At 43.1% G+C, this 13816-nt stretch overlaps 1 protein-coding gene across 3 annotated transcripts; it reads left to right on the top strand.

Annotated features, from left to right (window-relative positions):
• The first annotated feature begins 3656 nt into the window (after positions 1-3656).
• On the top strand, positions 3657-10309 carry zgc:114181 (uncharacterized protein LOC619255 homolog). Of its 3 annotated transcripts, none has more exons than XM_041942716.1 (13): positions 3709-3731; positions 4131-4248; positions 4349-4459; positions 5007-5150; positions 5701-5863; positions 6654-6742; positions 7490-7687; positions 7837-7921; positions 8174-8334; positions 8421-8585; positions 8689-8830; positions 8912-9059; positions 9764-10309. In XM_041942716.1, exons 3-13 carry the CDS (start codon positions 4349-4351, stop codon positions 9840-9842), a joined length of 1485 nt encoding a protein of 494 aa, XP_041798650.1. In that variant the 5' UTR covers positions 3709-3731; positions 4131-4248; the 3' UTR covers positions 9843-10309. The 3 variants fall into 3 exon arrangements, with proteins under 3 accessions (XP_041798651.1, XP_041798650.1, XP_041798649.1); XM_041942715.1 differs by having other exon boundaries at positions 3725-3823; XM_041942717.1 differs by lacking the exon at positions 4131-4248 and having other exon boundaries at positions 3657-3731.
• Positions 10310-13816: the final 3507 nt, after the last annotated feature.

The raw sequence follows: 13816 nt of genomic DNA, 5'->3' as shown, positions 1-13816 counted from the left end.
TGTGCATCAACCTCAAATGCCTGAATGAAGTGGTCAAGCATGAGAGATACATGCTGCCTACACTGGAGGAAACTACTCCAAAGGTAACTGGTGGCAAAGGAGAGGAGTGATCATAGGGTGAACTCCAAGATCAAGGACTGCAAAAAATGCCATAGCTATACTCTCATCAGCACCTGTACTCGTCCAATATGACTGCAACCGCCAAACTGTTGTTAACTCAGATCCAGATGTCCTCAAGGCCCTTGAGCACCCTGGTGGATAATTTCAGCAGATCTCTGTGAGCTGGAAGGGAAGAGTTAACTGACAGTAGTTGACTATTATTCCCATTCCATCGAGTAACCATCCTGCCCTCCATGTATAGCCTTCAGGTCATCAGCCGGCTCAAACGTATATTAGCCGGATGAGCACGTGATGCTGAGAATACCGCCGGAGCTTTGCAGAAACAACACCATGCAGTTTGCATCATTTGAGTTCATCAGCAAGGAGTATGGGTTCGCTCCCACAATCTCTAGTTCCCACTAACCCCAGGTGAACAGGGCAACTGATCGTCCTGTTCTCAAACAGCCTGACCCATACCTGGCCTGATGCGCTACCAGCCTAAAACAGTCCAGGTCCTGCACTGGTCACCAGGGAGGCTGGATCACCTGAGGGATGTCACCCCCAGAGATCATACCGGGATCTTTTCTGTGGCCCTCTTCATCCCAAGGGACAACAAGACTGACTTTGAGGGCCTGTGAAGTTAGACCCCTCCCAGATTAGAGACACTATAGTGATAACATCAGCCTGGAGACATTGTAACATGCGTGTGTTTGTTTGAAATGCACCTTTATTTTACTCTGTTTGGGTCAATGTGTCCCCTAGATCAATAGAGAGAGATAATGGGGTTCAGGGAGAGAACAGGAACTGCAGAGGGTAGAATAATCCCTATGTTGCTGTGGAACAAGGGCTATACGATCTACCCTGAAGACTTAGTTTCCAGTTAATTGTGTATGTTCAGTTTTTGGATTAATGCTAAGAAAGAGTTTTAGAGGTCTTTAGCCATATGTTTGTGTTCTTTTTGTAGTCTCTCTGTCTCAAAAGGGGGAGATAATATGCAACAGGCTACTGTATTTGCCCGGTGATGATGACAAGAGGGAAGATAAAAGAGTGTGACAGATAGAGACATTGTGATTGTGATTGTACACATGTATACGGCTAAGTCCAGTGATGTTAACCGAAATAAAGACAGTGTCAACACTGAGTACGACTGTGCAATGACTGATGTGACAACTTGTAATATTTCAGCAAAACACATGTATGTCAGTAGATTTCATGTTCACCATGTGAAGATGGTTGGCACAGTTCAACTGTTTCACCTAAACTTAAAATGTCAGATAGGTAAAGAGGCCCTTTCTCAACTTCCTGTTCTGGATTGAGATCTGATGACTGTGAGGGCTACAGCATGATTACCATTTTGTAAAAAGCCATTTTGCTCTGTGATCAGGAATCTTCGCTGGTATATTCGTGCCATACAATCCCTACTTGATGGACAGGACAGTTTGCAGTCTCATAGATGTAGCTACAAATGCTGGCTGCCTGATTACTGTTATACTGCTGACTTTAGCAGGCATGGATCGAGAACTTTGATGATCTGCGGAAAGTAAATCCTCTTGGTTCAAAAATAAAGACATTTTTTCATGAAGAAACCTGCCCACTGAGTAATTAAAAAAGGACAAATATTCATTTTTGCCTTCTGACAGAAACAAGTCCGGATGGTCCTTTTCCTCTTTAGCCTGGAGGTCACAACATTCATGATTTCCAAAAGCAACATGAAATGTGGACTCATCAGTCCAGAGCACGCTCGCGTCAGTGCACCTCAGATGAGCTCAGGCCCGGGGAAGTCAGCAGTGTTTTTGGATGCTGTTGATGGGGCTTTCGCCGTGCATGTAGAAGCAGACAGGAACTGTGTTTATTAACAAGGGTTTTCTGAGGCGTTCCCGAGCCCATGTAGTAACATCCTTTTAACAACATGTGATCATGCAGTGCTGCCTGAAGGAGCAAAGGCCATGCCCATTCAGCATTGCCTCTTACAAGCAGAGATTTCTCCAGATTCTCTCAAACTAATTAATGATATTATACATTTTCGATGGTGAAATCCCCAAATTCCCTGCAGTTGTGCATTTAAAAACATTGATCTTAAACTGTTGGACTATTTTAGGTTTTCATGAGTGTTGAACCTCACTCCATGCTTTCTTGTGACCGACTGAGCCTTTCGAGGATGATTCATACCCAATCATGATACTATCACCTGTTACCAATCAACCTGTTTACCTGTGGAATGATCCAAACAGGTGTTTTTGGAGCGTTCCACAGCTTTCCCAGTCTTTTGTTGCTCCTGTCCTAACTTGTCTGAAACATGTTGCTGCATCAAATTCAGAATCTGATGAATGAAGCTGATGAGGTCAAACATTAAATGTATCGTCTTTGTCTTTTCAGTTGACTAGATTAGCAAATGATTACATTTTGTTTACACAGCTTTTTTATTGATTTATTTTTTTTATATTTTTTTAAATTGGGGTTGTACATTGATAAAACTGATTTACATAATAAGATACATTTTACAAATGACTGTATAGCAACTTTATCATTCATTGAGTGGTGTTCGTGTCTGATAAATGTTTGATTTGATTTAGATTCAGTGGTGCAACTTAGGAAACAGTTAAAAAAAATGTCATTGTGCAGGGGATGGAATATTTATACACATAAACACAGTGTATACACATATATACATGTGTGTGTATTTGTGTGTATAAACTACACTCAGTGGATAGCCTTAGTACATACGTACATATGTATGTATACATACACTCTCTCTCTCGATATATATATATATGTATATATATACACACGTATATATATATATATACGTGTGTGTGTGTGTATATATATATATATATCTCAGCTGTTTTTCTCTCAATTGTCAGTTAAAGAAAGATTTGTCTCTTCTTTTTTTGTTCCAAATCCCTTTTGTCCGTTTCTTCAAGATTAATTCAAATCTTTACAGAAAATAAAGTGAAAGTGGAATAGTGACTGCAGGCACATACAAACTGCAACAATGCACATTGATAAAAAGTTCCAGTTGCCAGCTAAAACGTTTTGGTTATTTCACCCCCCCCCCCTAAGATTTCCCTGGGCTCTTGTCCTGTCTCACACTGGGACACACAGAAAGAGACAGGAAGTTTTTACCAAGGACAATTTATCCAATGAACATGAAGAGGTGATTGGATTAAATATTTTCAGAAAAACCTGTCTTAGGGTAATAATCTAATGTCAACTAGGAATGCTTACAAGTAGCTCAGCATTAAGGTCAGCACAATGGGGCGCCTTCCTAATATGGAAAAAAAAAAAAGGCGCTCCGGTTTTGTGTAACTGGGAGTTTTTCTTGGAGATTCCACAACACAAACAACAGGAATTTGCTCATTTCACCATGCTGCTTTTGTTCCTGCTGAACCCCGCTGTGCATTCTTGGAGCGGGATCAATAGATTGAGTGTAATTCTTGTGCCTGTGTCAGCAAGAAAAATTTAATTTGTCAGCTTTCTTGGCACAGTATCAGGAAATGTTTGACTGTGTGACCCCGGGGCCCAGTAGGAGTGCGACACGAAGGGAGGGTATATAAATGTCCAAGCGACAACACGGGACCGCAGTCCGCCTGCCTGAGAGGACTGTCACACACACCTCCAGCAGAGAAAAGGTAAGAGCAAAGGCCGTCCACTGAGTGTAGCTGTGCTCTGAAAATATCCACAGGTGAGCGTGAAGTTCTGGACTGCAGGCCAATGAGCTGATGTGAGTTATTTGGGATTTGTGATTCTGTTATTACACATAAATTACAGAAAGTGGGCTTCATGGGTTCATTTTTTGACTGATTATCCGTAAATTTGATGGACTAGTCTGCGTTCTATCCTTCCTATGTGGGATTGACTTTGAAACAGCATTTGGCAGCAGATTAGGTCAACGGAAGAATAACTGACTGTTTGATTCATCGTTTCGTTCATTTTTCAAAGACATTCTCTAGTTCCTGGCTCTCAGATCAGAGGAACTGCTGCTTTTCTTTGCCATATATTGTTGTAAACTGAATATCTTTGCTTTTTAGTGAAACAAAAGAAGACATTTTAGGACTACACCTTGGACTGAGGGGAGTCGTGAGCAGACTTTTTTATAGACTAACGATTAATTGAATAGATAATCAACAGTACAGAAAACTGGAACAGGTAAGTCGGATCTATCTATCTATCTATCTATCTATCTATCTATCTATCTATCTATCTATCTATCTATCTATCTATCTATTCATTTATTTTTACTCTACAGATGGATCTTCTGGTTCTGCCCTCCATCCTTCTGGTCATTTCTACTGTCCATGCTTTCCAGTATACAGAGTTGGTGCAGTACATTGACAGCCATCAAGAAGAATATGTGGAGGTACGTTCCTGTAGCAACACTGTTATTGTTAGGAGTCCAAGCTCTACAGATGCTGAACACCAGTTGCTTTTATTAGGATTAGAATAATCTACACCACAGATTGTAAATCCTATAGAGCAGCCAAATATGCTGTAAAACTTTACTGAGTTAAAAAAGTTACGCTGATTGCATGGAAATCAAACAAGTTTTAGCCAGTAACAAAAAAAAATCTAAATGATTCTTTTGTTTAGATGAATCCACTGCACATGGCAACATAAATCTGAAGAAGTCACCCTGGGCTGCTGGTGATAAGCACACTATAGCTACTGTTTGCTCCATGAAATCATTTCAGCCAACGTCTGCAGGCAACTTTTTATGAAGAGTTCTTTGTTTGTCTCAGACCCCTCAATTTAAAATGAATCAAGGAAATCATTTTGATCTTTGGACAGTCGTGCAGCAGTGGTGCTATTTTACAAGATGGCACCAGGATTGAATAAAGTTCCGTGCTGATGTTTTGAATGCTGAATGTCTGTGTGTGTTTGTGTGTGCGTGTGTGTGTGTTTTCCAGGCTCTGCGGGACTGGGTTGCAATCGAAAGCGACTCCAGCAACATCTTGAAGAGATCGGAGCTACACCGCATGATGGAGATGGCGGCTCAGAAGCTGAGGCTGATGGGAGGGACTGTAGAGCTGGTGGACATCGGAGAACAGGAGGTCAGTGACAGAGCAGACCTGCGCCTCCCTGCCTGCCTTTCACACACACTGCAATACCGAGATATCAGAGCTTGGTATATAATCATCACCTTAACTGGTTAGTAGATATTCTATATTTCAAACATAGAGGTCGGCTCATCGGGGAGCGTAACAGTGGCAAACGAGCTGCTAACTTCAAAAGGGGGATGGAGCGGTCAGGACTAAATCTACCTCCTCATTACTGACTGAGACACATCAAAGCTGCTTCCCAGACTCATTAAACATACATAGTGTGTTTTAGTTCAGACTAAAGGTCAATCTTCTCACCAGTAAATACTGTAGGACCAACATAGCTTGAACTGTTAGAGCATTATATTGTCTTAGTGAATGGTAAAAGCAATAGGCGATGACCTTTTGACATCAAACTCCATATGAATATGCAGTGCCCAGTGTTCAGTACCTGTCAGGTGGCAGCTGAGGGGGGAGTCGCAGCGATGGAGGGATGGAAAAATAAACATATGTATGAGTGCAACAGGCCACGCTGATGTGAACTCTCCTTTAACGTCTGCAGCTTCCTGACGGGCAGACGTTAGCGCTGCCCAAAGTGGTGACGGCCCAGTTTGGCAGCGACCCAAACAAACACACAGTGTGTGTCTACGGTCACGTGGACGTCCAGCCAGCGAAGCTGGAGGACGGCTGGGCGACGGATCCCTACAACCTGACTGACATCAATGGTAACAGCCTTTAAGCTCTCCAGTCACCGTTACTAAGTCATGCTGTGCAGCGAAGCACCGTTCAGACCAGCAGAACTTCATTTCAAACTGTGGTGTTTTCCACAGTTACCAAACATGTCAGGCTGAATTTGGGTGAAATGTGTATAATATTTCCATCTGAATGAACACGGAGTCTTGGGTTTGAATATTTCATTTAATGTAAACATCACATACAGTAGCTTCGAGCAAGAGCTGATACACAGTAGCTGATACACAGTATGTATGTGATGAAATGAAATCAAATGATTTTTCCATCCTTAAAACCACATATATGGACAGGATGTTTGCTTTCTCAATGAGGTTAGGGCTAGTATATATTTTTTTCTCCTTTAAACCATTATCTTTATATTGTGCTTTGTAATGTCCTGCCTTTATCTCCAGCCTGAGTCTGAAATAGTTTGAATTGAATTAAAGTATAACAATAATTTAAAGAGGGACAGCAGCAGTCAGGCACTTTATAATGAAGAATTCATTTAAAAAGGGTGACTTTACATGAGGGAATAAATGGGCATGACAACACTGTGTGTGTTGGTAATTTATCTATACTAGCAAGTGAGATTGGGTTGGATTAAGACAGGTTTTTATGGATAATCCTTGATCACAGTTAGTGTCAAAGGGCTTCACAATGTCTACATGAATTAAGGTGCACAGGTCAGCACAGCAGCTGGGGGCGCTCCATTTAATCTCCGGCACAACATGACCCCTGGCCTCCTGAGGACCCATACTCACTCACTGATTGTTGTGCCTGTAGGTAACCTTTATGGAAGAGGAGCATCAGACAACAAGGCCCCAGTTCTGGCCTGGATCCATGCCGTGGAGGCTTATCAGGCCCTCAGTATGGTAAGTGTAAACTGATAATACCACTGTACCAGAGAGTTTTTCATGCCACAGATGAATAATATCACATGTGCGAGGGAGTCGGAGCTGCAGATCCCTTGTGACCTCAAGTGGGACCAAAGGACAGATTAGAGCACTTATTTGCAAATCATCTTTGTCTTAAAAACCCTTGAAATAAAAAGAGGGCAACAGAGAGAGAGAGAGAGAGAGAGAGAGAGAGCGAGAGAGAGAGAGACGCCTCAGGCGATATCGACCTAAAAGATAACTCCCATTTATTTGAGCAGGCGATTTAGTGGAATGGAAAACTTGCACATTTAGCGGGAACAAGCTGCACGCCCTCAGGCTAGTGAGAGAGAAGAGCTGAGCTCCTGCTAAGCTAACGTGCACAGTCACTGCTGTCTTTGCAAAGTCACTGCACCGGTCTGCTCCCGCTTCCCTCGCTGCCGCTTTGTCTCGGGAAAAAATACACAGCTGAATGTGCGCATCGAAAAGGCCTCAGCCAGATGCTCCATGCATTAAGGGGATTATGTGAGTGTTGACAAGAGCACTGTTGTTTCACACGCAGCTAATGGCTCATGATTTTTAGAGCCTGTAAACACCATTACAGCTTCAAAAAGGCATTCTTGGCATCCAAAAATAAACAGTTTTTCAGGTAAGATTCTTCTAACAACTCATCCTCCCTCCTGACCTCATGCTGTCACTGTCGCTCACTGCCGAACACATGTAACCGTCTTCCTTCCTGTCCACCAGGAGCTGCCGGTGAATGTGAAGTTTGTCATCGAGGGCATGGAGGAGACGGGCTCCAATGGCCTGGACGCCATGATCCTGGCCCAGAGGGACACCTTCTTCTCTGACGTGGATTACATCGTCATTTCAGATTGCGGCTGGCTGAGCGTACGGCCCGCCCTCACCTACGGCACCAGAGGCAACTGCTACTTCTATGCTGAGGTACACACAGCAACACGAATCCAAACTGAAACATCTGGTTTTAAATAAGATTAGCCTGATTCTTCCGTCGCACACACACTCTGCACCGGGCCGTCATTCAGCTTCTCTAGGCTTGTTCACCGTGAAGGCTTCCTCTGCTGTGTTTGCAGGTTGAAGGACCGAAACAGGACTTACATTCGGGTGTGTATGGAGGCACTGTGATCGAACCGATGACCGACCTCGTTGGCATTCTGGGTGAGTGTATTTTTAAGCAGTGCACATTAAATCAGTCATTTAGTCCGTTGCTCGGAGTAAAGTAAGACACTGAACCAAGATCAGAGGGCCTCAGCAATAAACCTGGTACCAACAGGGCCAAGTTTTTATTTCATTTGAATATAAGCGCTCTGTGTGTTAGCTTTTAAACTTTTCCATGACTTTTCCATGACAGTGTGTGATGAAGCCCAGTTAGAACCACTTCATTCTTTTGCCTTCGACTTTTTGCCGCAGACACACTGATCAGCCCCAGCGGTAAGATCCTGATTCCTGGGATCAGGGAGGCCGTGGCTCCCCTCTCTGACGAGGAATGGAAGATGTATCAGGACATCCAGTTTGACATGGACAACTACAAGAACAAGATCGGTGTCAACCAGCTCATGTACAACAACAAGGTAAGAGTGTAATCTTGAAAATGATCTGAATAATCTGCTTCGGGGCAACATGAATGATGGTTGTGTGTGTGTGTTGTTTCCTGTAGGTGGACTTGTTGGCCCACATGTGGCGCTACCCCACTGTCTCCATCCACGGCATTGAGGGGGCCTTCTCCGACCCTGGCACGAAGACCGTCATCCCTGCTAAGGTTACTGCTAAGTTCTCCATTAGACAAGTTCCCAACATGGACCCTGCTATGGTCAAGAAACAGGTAAAACAGGATGGGAACCTAAACCTCTGCTGTGTTTAGAATAAGATAATAGATTATTCCCATAAACTACCGCTGCTCTTATCCTGTTGGGTCGATGCTTTAGGTAACAGACTACCTTCACTCGGTGTTTGCCAAGAGGAAGAGTCCTAACAAGCTGAAGGTCACCATGGTGATCGGGGCCAAGCCTTGGCTGGCTGACACTCAGCATCCCCTCTATGAGGCTGGGAAAGCTGCCGTCAAGAGAGGTGCAGAGCACAGCAGCCCCCTCACATTTGTGAGAGTTCATGTCCATCACGGTCTAATATAAAATTTCCTACGTTGTCCAGTTTTTGACACGGACCCTGATCTCATCCGTGAGGGCGGCACCATCCCTATTGCCAGAACCTTCCAGGATGTGACGGGGAAGAGCATCATCATGATGCCCATCGGAGGCTTTGATGACGGGCTGCACTCCCAGAACGAGAAAATGAGCAGGTTTGACTCCTCAAACTGTGACTCCTTTCTTTCTATTTCATTTGACAGGATGCTTCAAATAAAACCTTTATTAGTTACCTTTCTGTTGAGACTGTTGGACTGTTGAGATGAGCACACGATGCCGGAGAGAAGCTGGGATTTAATCAGAAGGAACCTAAACCTGCAGGGCTCACAGTCCCATCCTCATCATCAACATCCTTGGGCTATTCCCTTAATCTAACATTTAACCATATATAAAACACACATGAATGCAAGATAATGGGGACGCCAGGTTAAAATGAATAACATAACAAGGTGGGCATGCCACGGAAAACAACACAATACTGTAAATGCTGAACAGAAAGCAGAGCACTGCAGACACTTTGAAGAGGTCGACGGGCTTACAGCCACATGAGATCACTCAACATCACAAAGACAAACGGACAGCATGTGAAGAAAAGACGGAGCAGAGCAGATCAGATCAGATAAACAGTCACTCCCTGCGAGACCTGAAGAGCACAAGTGGAGTCTAGATTATTGATGCTTTGGCAGCCTCTATATGAAGGTGTTATGTATGCTTCTCTTACTGTGAGTGTCTCCATCAAAGCAGCACATTTTTCAAAACCAGTCCATCATTGATTGATTCATTGATTGATACTGTCTGTAGCAGCTGATAGAGACTACAGCTTTTTAACCCTTGCCTTCCTTTAACTTCCTTCTGCCAGGTACAACTACATTGAAGGAACCAAGTTATTCATTGCCTACCTGAACGAAGTCTCCCAGATTAAGAAGAGCAGTGTGTGAAGTTTCATGGCATTGTTAAACGACCTGCTAAACCATTCCAGCTACCGTGAGCTCTCCCCGACCCGAGCCTGGTTTTATATTTTCACTGTGCCTTTATCTGTCTTTCGTCCATTTCTCTGTGTCTTACCAGGGTTTTATTATTTATCTGCATCTCAAGCGCCTCCTCCCTTCCTGTCTCGCTTTTCTGCTGCTTCTCTGTCTCTCTGGCAGTTTAGTCAGTAAAAGTGTGTTTAAATAATGCCTTTATTCTACTCATTAATGTAGACAAAAAGAGCAACAAAATCTATCTATCTATCTATCTATCTATCTATCTATCTATCTATCTATCTATCTATCTGTCTATCTATCTATCATTTTGACATTGTGTGTGAATGTAGTGGCACATGTCACTCCTTCTTCGTTGCATATGTGGCATACGTTCATGCTCCAAATAATGTCAGACCGTACTGTAAGTGTGTGTGCGTGTGTGTGTCATGTAGTAAAAGCTGTATAATGCAACTTTTGTGTACTTTTTTTTTTTTAAAACGTGAGAAAGCATCGACATGTTCTTTAATGAGTGTTAATAATGAGACAAACACACAGGTTCTGTTCCAGTCATGAAACATTTATTCACCACTCAGACATTTACTTGAACAGTAACTCACAAAAATATCTAGTAATTCAGTTGCAAATGTGTCCTTAAAGAAGTGTTTCTCATACTAACACAAGGAACAATAATAATAATTGGACACACTAGTAATAACATTAGATACAGTATCCACAAAACTTTACAGGTGTCATCTCAACTGCAGCATTTCTCAAACGGACACATATTCGCAGTCATTGAGGAGACACGTTGCTGTGATCGTGTGTCCCAGCAGGAAGTGGTAGGGAGGAACCCTGGTGTTGTGAAGAAGCCGTGTCTGACACTTCAGCGGCCTGATTCACAACACCAGCTGACCCTCCCCACCCACACACACGCTCACGGTACTGTGGCACAGTACAGAGGCCGTGAGTTCATCTTCAGTGTCTCAGTGGCAGAAACAAGCCACTGACGAGACACCACCCAGAGTTTGCATGTACTTTATTGTAGAGAGGGCAGCAGGCACAGTGGAGCCACAGGATGAAGTTTAGCAGAAGTGTAGTGAGAGTAGTGAACTGAGAATACTCACCTCTTCTCTGTAGGACTGTCACGTCCTCAGCTGACTGCTGTGGTAGTGAAAGAAACAAGAAACACTGACTGCACAATGAGGCTAAACCAGGACAGAGCAGCATGGGTGCAGTATGCGCTGTCTCCACTGGAGGGCGCTTTGAATACAGCAGCTCTCTCCCTCTCTGGCTCACTTTGAGTCTGAAGATCCCATGCCAAGCTGGTCACACACCATAACTTAGCCAGCACAAAGTAAGACAGAAACAGGAAAATCAATTTAAAATCTGCGAAATTTGCTTTCAAGTGAAGGAAGGGTTTGAAAATTGGGCTTTAAAAAGTGCAGGATTTGACCCATGGAGAGCCTCAGAAATCACATGAGACCCTCTGAAATAACTGTAAAATGTTGGTGTTATCCCAAACACAGTAAGTGATCATCTTTAGCAAAGCTCTTGCGGAAACTTTGCAGGCCTGCACGGTGTACCACAAGACAGGGCTCAGATGTAACAGTGCTCTATTTGGTTGCCTATTTATAAAGTGCTTTGGTATTGAGGACAGGGCCGTGATGGAGCTGAGAATAACTTTGGTTTCACAGCGACAAGCCTTAATCCACCTTGAAGCAGCCCGCTGTGTATGCAAGCTGAAATCGTGTCATGGGAAAGTGGGTTTACAGTAAAATGATCTTCAAACAATGTTTCTCTCCAGTATAACATGCTGTTTCAGAAAAGAAATTCACGAATAGGTCTGCGCACTGAGATTATCAATAGAAGGATTGTGTGTTGGGGTCAGGCTGCAGCTTATGACCTGAATTAATGATGATGATGATTAAAATAGCCACAAGCAAAATAAAGTCCTCAAAGTAACAGAATTTAATTTGAGTCATTCTATGAAATTGAAAGATAGCAGTGTAGATTGCAGATGGACAGCTAATATACAGCAGTGTGTCCTCTGCTACCACTATACAACTGGCTGCAGTAGCAGTGACGGTGGTTAACATAAGGCTAAACCAGGACAGACAGCGGCAGGCGTGCAGTACACACCGTCTCCACTGGAGGACACTTTGAATACAGCAGCTCTCTTCTCCGCTGGCTCACTTCGAGTCTGATGATCCGACGCCAAGCCGGTCACACACCACAACTTAACCTGCGGGAAAGAAGAAGAAACAGGAATATCAATTTAATGCTGGAAAATTTGCTTTCAAGTAAATATAAATAATGGCTGCTGTGACTTTTGACCTGAATCAATGACTTCAAATAATGAAAAGAAAAATAAAGTCATCTGAAAAGAGAAAATTCCCACTGAGTCACTCTGTGGAAATTAGATTAGATTGCAGATAGACAGCTAATATGTTGCAGTGTTTCTAGAAGGTATATATTTAGATTCTTTACTTCAGTACCATTAACACAACACCAAGATACTCAATTACAAGTAAAAGTGTTGAGTTCAAAGTTGTACTCAAGTAAAAGTATATAATAATTATTGCCAAAATGCACCAAATAAAGTCAGAAAAAGTATTCTAGTCGTTAAACTAAATGGAGCCTGTGAATGTTATATTCTTACCATTACTGTATGTCATTGAATTATTGCATCGGGGGTTAAGGGCACCTTAGTGGCGGTAATGATCTATCATTACCACACACTTATCTTGCCATTCCAGTCTTCGATCTGGCAAATTTCCAGCCACTAATTACCACTGTGTTTCATGACTGTGCGGTAGTTTAACATAAACAGCGTTGTGTGGTTGTTCCAAGCCGATCTGACGTGAGAATGACTACAAGTCCTGTTAAGTGTCTTTTAAGTCTAGATGTGAAATACATGTCAGGGAGTAAAAGCAGTATTTGCTGGTGAAAAGTGGTGAAGCATGAAATGGATAAAATTATACTTAAAGCTGTATTTAATAGGTTTTATTTTTGGACCAATTAGTGGCAGAGGCAGAGTGAACACAGCCCTGACATGTTATCACCTCATAAGGTGGACTGAGCTGTCATTTGCATTCACGTGGAGCTGCGTCCCTGACCACCTGAAGTCCAGTATTCACCCTCCTTTAGCTGCTAAATGCTCCACTACGTTCAGCAGCTCGCCTCTCGCTCTGTCTGTCTGCCGGCTGCTGGGTTTGCCAGAACTTTTTCTGCTGATAACAGCCGCCTGCTGCTGCTGGAAACCAGGTCAATGAAAGCACAGTGGCGGGTTGTAAAACCGAAACAATGAGCCATAGGCTACAGCGTTCTGCAGAGAGGAAGGTAATGTTACAAATAGCCACTTGATCAATACTTAAAAATATGTGCATATTTAGCCAAGCTCCACAATTGACATTCAGTATTCAGCAAATTGTATTTTTATAATAGAAGTGTTAAACCTGATGTAACTGCCCTCTTATCATTCTGCTGATAACATGACTAATGACTCAGCATTGTGCTGTTGAGGGTTATTTGTTTGGATCTATGCAGACAGTTATGGAGCCCTAAAGCAAACCACCAGGATCCTCATGAAGATTAATGAAAAACAAAGAGCTAGAAACATTTCAGACGTTTCAGGCACATTTCCTGCACAGTCTCGCTTTCTTCACAGTGGGCAACTTCTAACACCGGCAGCTTGAGGGCACTGTGCTGGGCTGCAGGTGAGTCAGGTGCTGCCGAGGTGGACCAGTGTTCACAATGTGCCTCAGCTCTTGTTGTGAAATTGGGTTTAAAGCATAGCCTTTGACCACTCCATTAATCATTTTGTCCTTCTGCTGACCAATCCAGGACGGGTTGCTAATTCCTTCACAAGCTGCCGTGTCACACTCAACATAATATCCCAGCAATACATTTCTCCTAATCCCTTTTTATCAGGTTCGCTGGCCTTTCTG

This window comes from Chelmon rostratus, chromosome 8 (genome assembly GCF_017976325.1).
Source record: "Chelmon rostratus isolate fCheRos1 chromosome 8, fCheRos1.pri, whole genome shotgun sequence".
Classification (NCBI taxonomy): Eukaryota; Metazoa; Chordata; class Actinopteri; order Chaetodontiformes; family Chaetodontidae; genus Chelmon; species Chelmon rostratus.
Note: the sequence above shows the minus strand (reverse complement) of the source record. Positions and strands in the feature narration are given on the sequence as shown.